This window comes from Monodelphis domestica, chromosome 1 (assembly GCF_027887165.1).
Source record: "Monodelphis domestica isolate mMonDom1 chromosome 1, mMonDom1.pri, whole genome shotgun sequence".
NCBI lineage: Eukaryota > Metazoa > Chordata > Mammalia > Didelphimorphia > Didelphidae > Monodelphis > Monodelphis domestica.
The window spans coordinates 434,818,398-434,836,879 of NC_077227.1; the positions used below are offsets into that span (position 1 = coordinate 434,818,398).

At 34.3% G+C, this 18,482-nt stretch overlaps 1 protein-coding gene across 4 annotated transcripts in view; it reads left to right on the plus strand.

Moving 5' to 3' along the window:
• CEP89 (centrosomal protein 89) overlaps positions 1-18,482 on the plus strand; it is a 189,012-nt gene that overhangs the window by 147,477 nt on the left and 23,053 nt on the right. For all 4 annotated transcript variants that reach the window (XM_007474766.3, XM_056812204.1, XM_001367361.5 and 1 more), the window contains one exon: positions 16,668-16,837. In XM_007474766.3, coding sequence (XP_007474828.1) covers positions 16,668-16,837 — 170 coding nt within the window. The remainder of the gene's footprint in view (positions 1-16,667; positions 16,838-18,482) is intronic.

The following is an 18,482-nucleotide window of genomic DNA, read 5'->3' on the forward strand; positions in this document are numbered from 1 at the left end:
CAGGTGTGGGAAATGTGCAAAACCAAAAAATTTAACAAACTGTGTTCTCATGGAGCTTATTTTTTATTAAGAGAAGCAACATGTATGTAAATAGGTATATTCAGAAAAAAATACAGATAAAAAATAAAGGATATTTAGGGAGGGAAGACTCAGAAGTAGGGAATTGGGGAAAAATTCATGTTAAGAGGTGTATGGTATTAGTACTGAATTTTGGAGGAAACAGGGGAAATCTAAGAGGCATAGGTAAGGAAGGGACAACCAGTGCAAAGTCAGTGGGAATTAGATATTATTTCATATGTGAGGAATAGAAGGAAGGCTAGTTTGACTGGACTTTAGGTAGAAAGTAAAGAAACATATATGTGTATCTTCAGTGTCAAGCTCAGTACCCGAAACATGGTAGTTACCTGATAAATGCTTTTTGATTGACTGATCCTAAGGCTGGAAAAGTAGGTTGGGGTCAGATTATAAAGGGCTTAAAATTTCAAAAAGAAGAGTCCATATTTTACCTATAGACTATAGGGAGCTTCTTGGCAGGGAAGTGACATAATCAGATCAGGGCTTTTTGAAAATTTCTCCAAGGATTGATTGCACTATGTTATGTGCCTATGTTATGCCTACCCTCAAAACCCTCAAAAAGAAGTATTTCCTGAGCCTCAAATTAAATTGATTCTTACAATAGAATATAGTGTGATGGTGTGTGTGTCGATTATGAAAAGGGAGTTTGGAAATGGGGCAGAGGAGATGTAAGAACCAGTGCTAGGAGTTTAAAGGGAGAAGAGTTAGGGCAGTGTAAAAAATCACTTGTGTTGATCATATTCCTCCTTATCACTTTCTTCTTTGTAAAGAACAGAAGAAATATGAGATGGAGAGAAATACATAGATAGTATAAAATCACCAATAAAATGAAAGCAGGCAGCAGAATGGATTAGAAATAATTCAACAATATATTGTTTCCAAGAAACACACTTGAAACATTAAAACACAAAGTTAAATTCTTTTGCTGGACCAGAATTAGTTATGCTTTGGATAGATTTTTTTTTTAAGTAATGAGTTTAGAGGGCAGCTAGGTGATTCAGTGGATTGAGAGCCAGGCCCCAAAACAGAAAGTCCTGGGTTCAAAGTTAGCCTGAGATACTTCCTAGCCATGTGACCCTGGGCAAGTCATTTTAATCCCCATTGCCTAGCCCATACCACTCATCTGCCTTGGAACAATACACAATATTTATTCCAAGATGGAAGGTAAGAGTTTAAAAAAAATAAGAGTCATAATCTTGATTTCAGAAAAGGAAATTGTAAAAATGGACATAATTACAACAGACAAATAAGGAAACTATGTAAAGGTGCTTAATGGCACTATAGACAATGAAATAATATCCCTACTTAATATTTATATGCTGAATGGTATAGCATCTAAATATTTAAAAGAAAAATTAATCAAACTACAGGGAGAACTAAAAGAACAAAATTACAATGATGGAACACTTCAGTGAAGCTATAAAAAAATCAAGAAACTAAGAATAAAGAGAATTTTAGAAAGATCAATCTCTGGTGATAACTGAATAGAATAAAAGGAATATAGATAGAGATGTATCCAAGATGGCAGCATAATAGCAGAGAAATCCTGAAACTGCTCTTAATATCCTTCCAAAACAATCTTTGAAAAGTGTTTCAAAAGGACAGAAGTCAAAGCAGGTTGAATGAGGGGGTTCTTCCACTAAACACGACATAAAATGTAGGCAGAGAGAGTAGATTTCCACAATATAAGAGGGGAAAACTGCATAAGGAAAAGCACAGGCTGACCACCCTTCTCCCACCCCTACTGTGCCAAATGCAGAGCCAGGATCTAGGCAACATTAACAAAAAAGCATCCCAGACCTACCCCTGGAGGCTGCAGACACTGGCAGTGAGATTTGGTGTTCAGTATCATTGGGTTCATTCTGGTTTCTTCAGCAGTATTAAAGGCAATGTCAGGGCAAAATACTGTGAGCCAAAAGCTAAGATATACATGACCAGCAACTTGCAGAAGTCCTTAAGCAGGAAATTGAGTAAACAGCAGCAAAGAAAGCTCTTGACCCTTGAAAATTTCTATGGAAAAAAAAGTACAAAAAACAGAATCAACAGGAGAGGGTGAGAAACAGGAAAGCACATGCAAACTCTCCAAAAAAATGGAACCTGATCACAAATTCTGAAGAAACTCAAAAAAGAGTTCAAGAACAAAGTAAGACAAAAAGAAGAAAAAATGGAAAGAAAAGTGGGGAACAGAAATTAAAATAATGCAAAAAAGAAAACAGCTTGAAAGGCAAAACTGGTCAAATGGAAAGAGAATCAGATGAAGTAATAAGCAGACTAAAAATCAGAATTAACCTGCTGGAAAAACAGGCACAAGAGTCTAATGAGGAAGAATGCCATGAAAATTAGAATAGAATGTAAAAAGAGCATCAAAAGATAATGGGTGAAAATCAAGTCTTTAAAGACTAGATATAGACTAAAGACTAAAGTAAAAGCTAACGATTTCACGCGATTTCACGAGACATCAAGAAGTAATAAAACAAAATCAAAAGAATGAAAAAATAGAACAACACATGAAATTTCTCATTGAAGAAACAATCAATCTGGAAAATAGATCCAGGAGAGATAATTTGAGAATTATTGGACTACCTGAAAGTCATGACCCCCCCCCCCCAAAGCCTAGACATCATGTTACAAGAAATTATCCAAGAAAACTGCCATGATTTTCTTGAACAAGAGGGCAAAATAGACATTGAAAGAATCCATAGATCACTGCCTGAAATAAATCCCCAAATGACAATTCCCAGGAATGTTATAGCCAAGTTCAAGAGCTTCCAGGCCAAAGAGAAAATACTTCAGGCTTCCAGAAAGAAACAATTCAGATGTCATGGAGCCTCCATCAAGATAGTACAGGATCTGGCAGCTTTCACACTGAAAGATTGCAAGGCTTGGACTATGATATTCTGGAAGGCAAGAGAACTGGGCCTACCTACCCATAAAATCACCTACCCATAAAAACTGACTATATACTTTTAGGGGAAAATATGGGCATTTAATAAAATAGAAAATTTCCAAACATTCCTGAAGAAAAGACCAGAATTAAACAAAGAATTTAAGGGCTTCAATAAAGTCAAATTGATTATATTACTATATGGAAAAATGATATCTGTAACTCTTAAAATTGTTATTATTATCATAGTAAAGAAAAGAAATTACATAGGAAGAGAGTGTGTTATTAAATGGTTTAAGATGACATGTAAAAAAATTAGGGAAAAAAGAGGATTGTACTAAGAGAAATGCAAAGAAAGAGATAAAATGGGATAATTATACCACATAAAGAGGTACATGGGAGGTGGGGAGAATACTGTTACCAGAAGGAGAGGATGAGGGTGTGACAAGTAATACTTAAACCTTACTCTCATTGGAATCAGTTCAGAGAGGGAAGAACAGCCAAAAGTTGAAGGGGAATAAAAAGGGGTGTGTGGGGATGGGAGTAATATAAGGGAGGGAAGAGTTTGGGGGTGATTAAAAGACCTTAAGGAGAATTAGGAAATAAATAAGAAGGGGGGGTGCTAAGGGGAGTAAAATAAGGGACAGGGGAAAGGGACTGATTAAAAGTGAAACACTAGTGTGGAAGGAAAGAATGAAAGGAAAAAGGGCAGGATTAAAAGAGTAAATCAAAATAATGTGGAATACACAGATGGTAATCATAACTGAATGTGAATAGGTTGAACTCACCCATTAAATAGAAGTGCATGGCAGAGAGGATTAAAAACCATAGTCTCACTATACATTTTTACAAGAAACACGAGGCAGGTAGACACACACAAGGTAATAATGGTAAGAGGCTGGAGGATATTTTATTGGGTATCAACTGAGAAAAAGAAGACAGGAGTAGCAATTATGATCTCTGACAAAGCTAAAACAAAAATAGATCTGATTAAAAGAGATAAGGAAGGTAATTACATCCTCATAAAAGGCAGTATAGACAATGAAGAAATATCAGCACTTAACATATATGTACCAAATAGTACATAGCATTCAGATTTTTAGAGGAGAAACTATTGGAGCGTATGGAGGAAATAGATAGTAAAACTACAATAGTGGGGGACCTCAACCTTCCACTATCAAATCTAGATAAAATGAACAAAAAATAAATAAGAAGTAAGAGAAGTGAATGAAATTTTAGAAAAGGTAAAGTTAATAGATATCTGGAGAAAAGTGAACTAGGGATAAAAAGGAATATGCCTTCTTTTCAGTAGCACATGGTATATAATACAAAGACTGACCATGTACTAGGGCATAAAAACATTGCAAACAAATGCTGAAAAGCGAAAGTAATAAATACAACTTTTTCAGATCATAATGTGATAAAAATTAAAATTAGTAAAGGTTCATGGAGAAGCACATTAAAAATTAATTGGAATTTAATTATTTAATCTAATCCTTCAAAACTGGTGTGTTAAAGAACAAATCATAGAAACAATTACTGATTTCATTGAAGAGAATGACAGTGAAGAGACAACATTTCAAAACTTATGGAATACAGCCAAAGTGGTACTCAGGGGAAATTTTAGACAATATAAAATATTTGAGAATCTATTTGCTAAGACAAACTCAGGAATTATATGAACACGAGTACAAAGCACTTTTCACACAAATAAAATTAGATCTAAACAATTGGAAAAATATTATTTGTTCATGGGTAGAACAAGTTGGCAATCCAAACCAAATAATTTACTTGGTGCCATATCTATCAAACTTCCAAAAAACTTTTTTTTATAGAATTAGAAATAATTATAACAGTTTATCTAGAAGAACAAAAGATCAAGGATATCAAGGGAACTAATAAAAAAAAGGTAAAGGATGGCGGCCTAGCAGTACCAGATCTTAAACTGTACTGTAAAGCTATGATCATCAAAACAATATGGTACTGCCTAAGATCCAGAAGGGTAGATCAGTGGAATAGACTTTGGGTAAATGACCTCAGCAATCCAGTGTTTAATAAACCCAAAGATCCCAGGTTTAGGAACAAGAACCCACTATATGACAAAAACTGCTGAGAAAATTGGAAAACAGTATGGGAAAAATTAGTTTTAGATCACCATATTACATCCTATACCAGTGATGACCTTTTGGAGACTGAGTGCTGGGCTCCTTTGAATTCCCCCATAAAAGAGTGCTGGGCCCCTCCCCCACACTGAATGCCAGGCTCTCCCTGCCCTCCCTTACTCCACACAGGGGAGGGAGAAGGTGCTCCCATTGGATTGCTGAGAAAAGGGGTGGGTAGAGTGAGGAATGTCATCAGCAGGTGTAGAGAGTGGGAGGGGAGTGGCCCAAATACTCTACTCCCCTCCAGCTCTGCCACCTGTGAGCTGCCCAAGCAAAAGATAGAGAACATTATAAGATATAAAATGAATAATTTAAAATATATTAAATTTAAAAGGTTTCATACAAACAAAACCAATGCAACCAAAATTAGAAGGGAAGCAACAAACTGAGAAAAAAATTCTAACAAAGGTCTAATTTCTCAAATTTATAAGAACCTAAGTCAAATGTACAAGAAATCAAGTCATTCCTCAATTGACAAATGGTAAAAGAATATGAATAGGCAGTTCTCAAATGAAGAAATCAAAACTATCAATAATCACATGTAAAAGTATTCTAAATCCCTCTTGATTAGAGAAATGCAAATCAAAATAACTCTAAGGATGATGTGGAATGAAATGAACAGAACCAAGAGAACACTGTACACAGAAACTAAGACATTGTGGAACAAACAAATATAATCAACTGTGTTACTAATAGAATGCAATGCAGGACATTCCTGCTGGACTTATGAGAAGGAATGCTATCTGTCCACATGAAGAGAAAGAACTGTGGGAGTAGAAACACAGGAAAATGATATGACTTGTCACTTGTTTTTATAGGTATCTGATTTGGAGTTTTGCTTTTAAAAGATTACTCTATTACAAAAATGAATAATGTGGAAATAAAATGGAAAAACAAGTGATAATACATGTATAACCCATTGAGGGGAGGGAAAGAACATGAATCATGTAACCATGGAAAAATTTTAAAATAAGAATAAAAATAAATTTTTAAAGGAATATATATTTCTCAGCTGCCAGATAGCTTTCCCAAAAATGATCAAGTAATAGGGCATAAAAACCTCATAAAAAAGTAAAAAACAGAACTATTAAACACATTATATACCAAAGCACAATAAAGTTATAATCAATAAACAACCTCAAGAACAGTTTCAAACTTAGGTGAAAATTAAATAATCTCATACTATGAATTGGTTGGTCATTAAACAAATCTTGGAAGAAAATTTCATTCAATAAAAGGACAATGTATCAAAACTTTGTATCTCTAAACACTGTTATTAAAACAACCAAAGAAAAGGTATTAGGTATGTGGCTAAAAAAAACCTTTTAATCCCATTCTAAACCCCAAAATAGACATTCTGAAAACCAAAAAAGAAATTAACTAAATTGAAAGAAAAAAATGAAAACAAACATTGAATTGATAACACTAACTTCTATTTAGGGAGAAAAAAACTGAAAAAAATAGATAAACTATAGCAAATCTTATTTTAAGAGAAAACTATTTTCCAGTTTCAGAAATGAAAAAAAGAGAATTTTCAAATACTTGTAGAAGAATATTCATACCCGTGCAGTTTTTGGTGGCAAAAAATTGGAAAATGAGGGGATGCCCTCCAATTGGGGAAAGATGGAACAAATTGTGGTATCTTAGTGATGGAATACTATTGTGCCCAAAGGAATAATAAAGTGGAGGAATTCTCCATGTGAAGTGGAACAACCTCCAGGAATTGATGCAGAGTGAGAAGAGCAGAACCAGGAGAACATTGTACACAGAGACTGATACACTGTGGTACAATTGAATGTAATGGACATCTCTACTAGTGGCAATGCAGTGATCCAGAACTATTTGGAGGGACATATGAGAAAGAATACTATCCACATCCAGAGGAAGATCTGTGGAAAAAGAAACACAGAAGAAAAACAACCACTTGATTACATGGGTCAGTGGGGCTATGACTGGGAAAGTGGACTCTAAAAGATCACCCTAATGCAAATACCAATATTAAGGAAATGGGTCTTGTTTGATGGCACATGTTAAACCTAGTGGAGTTGTGTATCATATGTGGGAGGGGGTTGGGGAGAGGGGAGGGAGGGAACATGAGTCTTGTAACCATGGAAAATTATTCTAAATCATCTAAATAAATTTTTAAAAGAATTTTCAATAAATTTTAAATTGTTTTTAAAAATTAAAAAAAATTCAATAAATTTAAAAAGTAAAATAAAAATAAAGGAGTCTTAAAATTATTTCCCCAATTATATGCCAATAAAACAAATAAAGAGGTTAAGTTTTTATAAAAATATTAATCAGATTAGCAGAATAAGCAAAAGAGAATTTAAATAATTGGGGATGATTAAGTCATAAACTCCCAAAAGAAAAAGAAAGTAAACAATCCTGGAGTCAGATATTTACAAGTGAATGTCAGATATTCAAAGAATAAGTAATTTTAACATTGTATCAACTGCTTGGAAAAAAAAATAGGAAAAGAAGGGATCCTAGCAAATTCTGTGATACAGATATGATCTTGACACCTCAACCTGGAAGAGAAAAATCAAAGAAAGGAGACTACAGGCCAATATCTTTCATAAGAGCATAAAATTCCTAAAAAATACATTGGCAAAGAGGCTATAGCCACATGTTAAAGCAATTAAGCTCTGTGAATAGGTTAGCTTTATAACAACAGTGTATTATTCAATATTGTGAAGACTATGAACCATAGTAATGGGCCATATTGGACTATAGCCCATAATAATAACAATTTAAAATTACATGATCATATTGATAGTTGCAAGGTTTTGACTAAATACAACACCCACTTCTAGAAAATGTAGAAATAAATGAATCTTCCCTTATTGTGAAAAATAATATCAATTTAAAACCAAGAGTTTTATCCATAAGGTCTAGAAGTTTTATCCATAAGGTCTAGAAGAAATAGTCTTTCCATTTATATCCATTGTAAAGCAAGAATTCCATTGCAATCACTTTATTTGATGGAGTGCTAAAAATGTTGATATGGCAAGGAGTAGGAAAAAAATTAATATAATAAACAGATAAAAATGAAAGTTACTGTACTTTTTAAGTGATCAAGAACTCAAAAAATTACCCTACTATAAACAAATTACTTCAGTAGAGTTAAAAGGTTATAAGCCCATATAAATTAGCTCTTCAGTACCATCAAAACCCATCGAGAATAGATAAAAGTTAGAAATTCTATTCAAAATGACTACAGAATATGTAGTATTTGAAAGTTCACCTACCAAGACATACAGAAGCAATATAAATTGTACCCCAAAATTTATTAAAGTATTCATTTTCATTGACATAGCAAAACCATAATCAGATTCCTATTCTGCAACCTGTTCAAACACTTCCCAATTGATAGTTTCCAGTTTTTTTTTCACTACAGAAAAAATGTAACTAAATATTTTTGGACATATGGGTGTTCGACTTCTGTCTTTGTAAGAAATGACAAAAGAGATGGATTCAAAGAAACCTGACAAGACTTTATGAACTAGTGCAGAATGAAATGAGCAGAACAGGAGATCAATATCCTTGGATATAGCATGACTACAACTGTTTAAAACAATGACCAATGCAACATCCCAGATACAACTACAGAGGATTGGTGATGGTCCATTCCACCCGCCTCCTGGCATTGAGAGGTGATGGACTAGCAGTTTAGAATGAAACATATATTTTTGGACATGGCCACTGGGTGGATTTGTTTTTCTTGATTATGCCCTTCTTTTACAGGTTAGTAGGGAGTGAGACTGGTGATAATGATACACCCCCTCCCCCAAAGGAAGAAAATATGATTGCCTTTTTAAGAAAGGCTTAAAAGAGATGAGAAATAAGTTTATATGACAACACAAGCAAGATAGCTTTCAGCCTAATGCTGAATTTGTTATATACTTTTTTTTAAACTTTTTATTTGGTCATTTCCAAACATTATTCATTGGAAACAAAGATCATTTTCTTTTCTTCCCTCCCCCCCCTCCCACCACCTCTCCAATAGCCCACATGCAATTCCACTGGGTATCACATGTGTTCTTGATTCAAACCCATTTCCATGTTGTTGGTATTTGCATTAGAGTGTTCATTTAGAGTCTCTCCTCAGTCATATCCCCTCCACCCCTGTAGTCAAGCAGTTGCTTTTCATCTGTGTTTTTACTCCCACAGTTTATCTTCTGCTTGTGGATAGTGTTTTTTAGATCCCTGCAGATTGTTCAGGGACATTGCATTGCCACTAATGGAGAAATCCATTACCTTCGATTGTACCACAATGTATCAGTCTCTGTATACAATGTTTTCCTGGTTCTGCTCCTTTCGCTCTGCATCACTTCCTGGAGGTTGTTCCAGTCTCCATGGAATTCCTCCACTTTATTATTTCTTTTAGCACAATAGTATTCCATCACCAACATATACCACAATTTGTTCAGCCATTCCCCAATTGAAGGGCATCCCCTCATTTTCCAATTTTTGGCCACCACAAAGAGCGCAGCTATGAATATTCTTGTACATGTGTTTTTCCTTATTATCTCTTTGGGATGCAGACCCAGCAGTGCTATGGCTGGATCAAAGGGCAGACAGTCTTTTATCCCCTTTGTTCATAGTTCCAAACTGCCCTCCAGAATGGTTGGATCAATTCACAACTCCACCAGCAATGAATTAGTGTCCCTACTTTGCCACATCCCCTCCAGCATTCATTACTTTCCATAGCTGTTATGTTAGCCAATCTGCTAGGTGTGAGGTGATACCTCAGAGTTGTTTTGATTTGCATCTCTCTGATTATAAGAGATGTAGAACACTTTTTCATGTGCTTATTAATAGTTTTGATTTCTTTGACTGAGAACTGCCTGTTCATGTCCCTTGCCCATTTATCAATTGGAGAATGGCTTGATTTTTTGTACAATTGATTTAGCTCTTTGTAAATTTGAGTAATTAAACCTTTGTCAGAGGTTTTTATGAAGATTGTTTCCCAATTTGTTGCTACCCTTCTGATTTTGTTTGTACAAAACCTTTTTAATTTGATGTAGTCAAAATTATTTATTTTACATTTTGTGACTCTTTCTAAGTCTTGCTTGGTTTTAAAATCTTTCCCTTCCCAAAGGTCTGACATGTATACTATTCTGTGTTCACCTAATTTACTTATAGTTTCCTTCTTTATGATCAAGTCATTCACCCATTCTGAATTTATCTTGGTGTGGGGTGTGAGGTGTTGATCCAAACCTAATCTCTCCCAAACTGTCTTCCAATTTTCCTAGCAGTTTTTATCAAATAATGGATTTTTGTCCCAAAAGCTGGGGTCTTTGGGTTTGTCATAAACTGTCTTGCTGAGATCATTTACGCCAAGTCTATTCCACTGATCCTCCTTTCTGTCTCTTAGCCAGTACCAAATTATTTTGATAACCACTGCTTTATAGTATAGTTTGAGATCTGGGACTGCAAGTCCTCCTTCCTTTGCATTTTTTTTTCATGATTTCCCTGGATATCCTTGATCTTTTGTTCTTCCAAATGAACTTAGTTATGGTTTTTTCTAATTCATTAAAGAAGTTTTTTGGTAGTTCAATGGGTATAGCACTAAATAAGTAAATTAATTTGGGTAGGATTGTCATTTTTAATTATGTTAGCTCGTCCCACCCATGAGCAATCAATGTTTTTCCAATTGTTTAGGTCTAGTTTTAGCTGTGTGGAAAGTGTTTTGTAGTTGAGTTCATATAGTTCCTGTGTTTATCTAAGCAGATAGATTCCTAAGTATTTTATATTGTCTAGAGTGATTTTTAATGGTATTTCGCTTTCTAATTCTTGCTGCTGAAATGGGTTAGAGATATATAGAAATGCTGGTGACTTATGCGGGTTTATTTTGTATCCTGCAACTTTGCTAAAGTTGTTGATTATTTCGAGTAACTTTTTGGTTGATTCTCTAGGATTCCTTAAGTAAACCATCATATCATCTGCAAAGAGTGATAGCTTGGTCTCCTCATTGCCAATTTTAATACCTTCAATTTCTTTTTCTTCTCTAAATGCTACTGCTAGTGTTTCTAGTACAATGTTAAATAATAGAGGTTATAATGGGCATCCTTGTTTTACTCCTGATCTTATTGGAAAGGCTTCTATTTTATCCCCATTGCAGATGATATTTGCTGATGGTTTTAGATATATACTGTTTATTATTTTTAGGAAAGGCCCTTCTATTCCTATACTTTCTAGTGTTTTCAATAGGAATGGGTGTTGTATTTTATCAAAGGCTTTTTCTGCAACTATTGAGATAATCATGTGATTTTTGTCAGTTTGCTTGTTCTCAATTATGTGGATGGTTTTCCTAATATTGAACCATCCTTGCATTCCTGGTATGAATCCTGCCTGGTCATAGTGGATGACCCTTGTGATGACTTGCTGGAGTCTTTTTGCTAGTATCCTATTTAAGATTTTTGCGTCTATATTCATTAGGGAGATTGGTCTATAGTTTTCTTTCTCTGTTTTTGACCTGCCTGGCTTTGGGATCAGTACCATGTTTGTGTTGTAGAATGAATTTGGTAGAACTCCTTCTTGGCCTATTCTGTCAAATAGTTTGTTTAATATTGGGATTAGTTGTTCTTTGAATGTTTGCTAGAATTCATTTGTGAATCCATCTGGACCTGGGGATTTTTTCTTAGGGAGTTCTTTGATGGCTTGTTCAATTTCTTTTTCTGAAATGGGGTTGTTAAGGTAATTTATTTCTTCCTCTTTTAGTCTAGGCAATTTATATTTTTATAAGTATTCATCCATATCACCTAGATTGCCATATTTGTTGCCATATAATTGGGCATAGTAGTTTTTATTGGTTGCCTTAATTTCCTCTTCATTAGAGTTTGGGTCTCCTTTTTCATCTTGGATACTGTCAATTTGGTTTATTTCTTTCCTTTTTTTAATTAGACTGACTAGTACTTTGTCTATTTTATTTGTTTTTTCAAAGTACCAGCTTCTAGTCTTATTTATTAAATCAATGGTTCTTTGACTTTCAGTTTTATTAATTTCTCCTTTGAGTTTTAGGATCTCTAATTTAGTCTTCATCTGAGGATTTTTAATTTGTTCACTTTCTAATTTTTTAATTTGCATGCCCAATTCATTGACCTCTGCCCTTCTTAATTTGTTAATATATGAACTCAAGGATATAAATTTCCCCCTGAGTACTGCTTTGGCTGCATCCCATAGGGTTTGAAAGGATGTCTCATCATTGTCATTTTCTTCAATGAAGTTATTAATTGTTTCTATGATTTGTTCTTTAACTAACTGGTTTTGGAGAATCGTATTGTTTAATTTCCAATTAATTTTTGATTTACCTCTCCATGTTCCCTTACTAATTATTATTTTCATTGCATTGTGATCTGAGAAAGTTGCATTTATTATTTCTGCTCTTTTGCACTTGTTTGCAATGTTTTATGCCCTAATAAATGGTCAATTTTTGTGAATGTACCATGCGCTGCAGAAAAGAAGGTATATTCCTTTTTGTCCCTATTTATTTTTCTCTACATGTCTACTAACTCTAATTTTTCTAAGATTTCATTCACTTCTCTTACCTCTTTCTTATTTATTTTTTGGTTTGATTTATCTAGTTCGGATAGAGGAAGGTTCAGGTCTCCCACTAGTATAGTTTTTCTATCTATTTCATCCTTGAGTTCCTCTAGTTTCTCCTTTAGAAATTTGGATGCTATGCCATTTGGTGCATACATGTTGAGTACAGATATTTCCTCATTGTCTATACTGCCTTTTATCAGGATGTAATTACCTTCCCTATCTCTTTTAACTAGATTTATTTTTACTTTGGCTTTGTCGGATATCATGATTGCGACTCCTGCTTTCTTTTTGTCAGTTGATGCCCAATAGATTTGGCTCCACCCTCTTACTTTCACCCTATGTGTATCTACCTTTCTCATATGTGTTTCTTGTAGACAGCATATGGTAGGGTTTTGGACTCTAATCCACTCTGCTATTCGCTTGTGTTTTATGGGCGAGTTCATTCCATTCACATTCAGAGTTATGATTACTAGCTGTGTATTTCCCAGCATTTTGATTTCTGCTCCTGTTCCTGCCTTTTCTTCTTTCACTATTTCCTTCTACACCAATGTTTGCTTTTGAACAGTCCCCCTTGTTCCCACCCTTATTTTACTTCCCTTTCTACCCCCTCCCTATTTATCCCTCCCTTATTTTCCCTGTAGTCTTTCTAAAATTAACCCCCCCACTCCCTCCCTCTCTTGTACTGCTTCCCTCCCCACTAGACCGTTTGTTACTCTTCTACTCCCCTATAGGGTACAAATCTATTCTCTGCCCCCAATGGATTGGATTGTTTTTTGTTATATACTTTTAAAAAAAAATCTGTACATAAGAGATTTGCTATTTCACCAAAATCTTTTTTATTTGGCCTTTGTGTGGAAATGTCCCAGGTTTATTGTTTGTCAAATTCTGGAGGAAAAACTTTTTTTAAAAAATGAGCAGGTTGGACCAAATCATCTCTAAGATGGAAATTCATAAACTTTTTTGAGTGTATCATGGATTCTTTAAGAAGCCTATCATTTCCTTCTCAGAGTAATATTTTTAAATAACTGAAGGAAGACTTGGCAACTGGTTGAATGTGTGGGAGAACAAGGAGTCTTAAAGACTGTCTTCCAAAAAGGTACCTCCTATGTATCTGTCAAAATCATTCATGATTCTATAAAAGACAGTAACCGTAGAGGTAACTTCGCTTGAGAACCTTCTGATTATTAATATAAAGCAAAGCATAAATCAGGAAATTATTTGCTCAAAGGTTTCTGTCACTATTGTGGGATGTTGAGCACTAAGTCTAAACTATCTTTAGTGTAGGCTTTAATAAAAAGGGAACTACTAAAATAGTGAAAAAAGGATAACTGTTCTATTGGTCTGTATCTTCAAGGAGTTTAATATATTGTAAATGTTTTCTTAAAAAGACAGTAAGTTTCCACATGCTGAATAGAAATTGACCTTTTATTAATACACTACCTAACTTCCTAATTCAGGGATCTGTAGTTATGTTAGCATAGATAATTCCTCTTTTCAAGCATATATCAACCTCCATATAACAGAATCTTTGAGAGTTGAATTCAAATCATCAAGTATTTATTAAGTGCCTAATTTGTGCTAAGTGCTGAGTATGCAAAGACAAAAAAGAAAAGTCTTTCCCCTAAAGGATCTTATATTCTGCTAGAGTTCTTGTGGCTGAAAAATTCATTATCTTGTGGCCAATGTTGTGATCATTTTTCCTTGACTGAATTAGGCTGGTCCTCAGATAGGATAATATATCCAGTCTATCACTAGAACTAGTCTCAAAACATTTTTAATATCTGTATGCTACTGCTGACCTCAGTAGCCAAAAATAAAATAAGTGATCTCCTTCTGTCAATGTTTCCTCTTCCCCCAACCGTCCCCATCCATTGAAATGTGGAGTGTGTATTATGCAAATAAGGCAATCTATAGATTTCAATCTGTTGTTTTGAAAAAAGTAACATTTTAAAATATTAAGGAATTAGAATTAGTTAACTAAGAGAATGGGAAATTTGTGATTTTCACCAAATTTTTTTAAACCTTCTTTCTCCAGCTCTGTTTGGAGTTAAATTTCAAGAGCTCATATTTGTCATCATAGAATTCCAATATTATTTTAGATGTATTTCCTCATCTATTCAAGCCCATTGTAAAGGCAGACCTCCAGTTACATTGGAAAGTAGCCTTCCAGGAAAGCTTTTAATTTGTTTGAAATGATATAATTGAGCCATAAAGGTAGAATTATGGGACAGAACTGAAGGCAGAGTGACTTTATCACCTTAGTCTTAAAGTAATTGCTATGAAATTTACTACCTGGGGCATCTTCCTGCTTCTTAGCCAAACTCAAATTTTTATTGCAATATTTTTATGTATTATTTCATTATGGTTGCTTCCATTGGAAGAATTAGGAAACATTTCCTAGCACTGGAAACTGACCAATTTTGTTCAAAATGCTAAAATTAGATTCTCCCCTCCTAGAACACAAGTGCAAATCTACTAGCTCCCAAACACGTTTTTCCTTCCTGCTTATTTATACTCTCTCTATAATACAAGCTTAGAATTTATACCTGAATTTCATAAAGGCAATGTATTTGAAGATTCCTCTGAAAAGAGTACATTTTCAACTTTCAGTAGCTGATTTTATGGGCATTTAGCAATGTGTTTAAAGAATCATAAAAGCATACATAGGTCAAGTTCAATTGTTGAAAAAAACTCAGTGGAGTACACATTGAAATAGTAAAAAACTCTGATGGCTTTATATTCTTCTGATTGTACTTTCTAAAATTTCATTATGAAATAAAATCTAGACTTCTTCTTTTGTCCTCTTTAAGAAATGACATGAAAGTTTCATTTTGTTTGTTTTCAAGAAAGTTCACCTCTCTAATAACAAAATGTTTTTGTTTTATTAAAGCATGCTTTGAAGTAACAATCATAATGTTATAATCCATCTTTACCATGTCACATCAACATATGGACAGATTATGAAAAGTTCTTTTGTAACAGGTTTCCCTATGATCTATTTGTTAAATATTTTTTTATTACATTTATTAAAAATTTTCCAGGTAAGTTTTCCTAAGTTTATATGATTGAACTTTTTTCCCTTCCCTCCTCACTCCTGGAGCTGACAAGCAATTCGATCTGGGTAATACTTGTATTATCATGTAAAACATATTTCCATATTGTTTATTTTTATAAAGCAATCTTATAAAAGCCAAATCCCAAAACATAAACTCAAATAAATAATTGAAAAACCATGTGCTTTCATCTGCATTCTGACTCCAGCAGTTCTTTCTCTGTCCTTCAGAACTCTCCTGGATCGTTGTATTGCCAATAATAGTTAAGTCTATCACAATTGATCATTCCACAATATTGCTTCTGTGATCTATTTTAAACAACTTTTTTTCTCTCCCAGAAAAGGTTTTTTTTTAATAGACAGAATAATTTATAGACTTAATAAAAATATGCTAGAACTTGGTGATGTATGTTTGAAAATAATGTCAAATCTATTCCTCTATTGTTTATTCCATGCTAGTTAAAACAATTAATGAAAGTAAGATTCCATATATATATGTAATGATATAAAATGTATAAATAGCATTATATATATATAAATATATAGTATTCTTCATCTCTTCTTTTCCAGCTCAGGTTTATATTCAAATTAGAGTGTCGGATAAAAGTTAAGCATGTGTTTTTTCTTTTTCTTTTGATCTGAAAATTTCCTTTTTTGTGTTTGTTCCGTAAAATCTTTTTGTTTAAAAAAGTAAACTTTATGAGTTACATTATTCCTATTGTAACCAGTTTATCTTCTGGGGAGGAGAATCTATATATACTCCAAGTAACTTATTTAAAAGACATTCTAATCAATGCAAACCTACCCAATTGAGTCTTGATACCAGACATGGGTGAGCTCTAGATAAAAAGCCACCACTGAAGCAAACCATGAAGCTGTCTACTTTAAGAGTACTTCTCCATGCTACCAAACTCATTTTCCCCATGGCTATTTAATTCCCCAGGTATATAAAAAGAAAGCTGCTGTGCAACTGGGAGATTTCAATCACAGAATGACCAAGCAAGAGGAAGACTTTTGCAAGAAGATAAATCACTACCAGCAAGAGATGAAGCATCTCCAACAGTTGCTACAAGATAAGCAGGAGACTCTGGAAGAAGTGCTACAACAGAAAAGGTAGTCCACTCTCCCAACAAGCTGCCTGAGAGTTTGGGTGGGGGTGTGTGAGAGGGGGTCTCACAGCTGTGGCAGCCCTGTGTGCCAGAAGCCTGCCATCAGGCAGTCTTGGTGCTTTCTTAAGGCTTTGTCTGCTGAAAAATTCCATCTCAACTTGCTTTCTTCCTCTCTGACCTCCCTCCCCTATCTCCCATTGTAATACAATCCTTTAAGGGAACAGTTTAGAAATTAACATTCTTTACAGAATGGTAAAGTACCTGAAAATAGAGAAGAAATAGAGGTGATTTGATATGGGGAAAAATTCAGATCACACATTTGAAAGGTATAATGTTTCTGGAGATTATTGGAAAATTCTATTAATATAATAACCTTTTTTGAAAACTGATGTCACTTCATGTGAATTTTCAGACAAGTTAGAACTAAAAGCATTTGGATTAACTGAATTTTGTTGATTAGGGTTAGTTTAAGCCATTTTTGGTTTAGGAAATTTATTGCCAAGGTACTCCATTGTCAGAAACCAAGACATAAATGGAAAAAGGGAAAAAAAATTCAGCAGCCATAGACCAGTTTTGCTGATCAATCCTATACTTGTTCTATAAATAGAAATAATTCCTTGAAGGGACCTTCCCTCTGGTTTAAGCTTTAATGGTACATTTCTCTGGCCACAAAACAGCAACTCAGAGAGCCAATTGAGCAATCATTTCACAAATCATACTATATTTTGTGAGAGAATTAGTTATAAATTTATGGAAACTAAGATCAAAGAACAAATCTCTCTCTGTCTCTGTCTGTCTCTCTGTCTCTCTGTCTCTCTGTCTCTCTCTGTCTCTCTCTGTCTCTGTCTCTCTCTCTCTCCCTCCCTCCCTTTCTCTTCCCTCCTCCCTCCTCCCTTTTCCCTTTGTCTTAGTATCAATTCTAAGAAGAGTAAGAAAGGCTATGCAATCAGGGCTAAGTGACCTGCTCTGGGTTACACAGCTAGGAAGTATCTGAGGTCAAATTTTAGCCCAAGTCCTCCCAACTCCAGGCTTGGCACTCTATCCACTGTGCTATCTAGCTGTCCACAGAATATATTCTACTCTGGACTTCGACTATACAGTCAGTACTTTCCAGATCAGCATGATCTTTTCAAGTTTCTGCAAATTATCAAACAATATTATTTAATTAACTGAATAAAAAAACTTAAGGTTAAATCTGTCTGGCTTTGTGCAGATATGGTATCAGAATGGAAAATTCAGAGTTGACTTACATTATCTTCCCCTGTTCATAGAGTGATTTCATTGGGAATCACAGTTCAGTTACTTAGAAGTGTTATAAACCACAGTATATCAGAGAGTTGACATTAATCCACTATTGAAAACACGTGCTTTGAGGCCTCTTTCTAGGAGTGGAGTTAGTTTTGCCCTTATCAATCCACATTCCTTTTCTTAGCAATTCTTTGAACACATTCACAATTGCATTCTGCACAAAGCCAGACAGATTTAACCTTAAGTTTTTTATTCAGTGAATTAAATAATATTGTTTGATAATTTGCAGAAACTTGAAAAGATCATGCTGATCTGGAAAGTACTGATTGTATAGTCAAAGTCCAGAGTAGAATATATGTAAATGTAAAGGAATTACAGTCACTCTGGTTAGGGAGATAGCA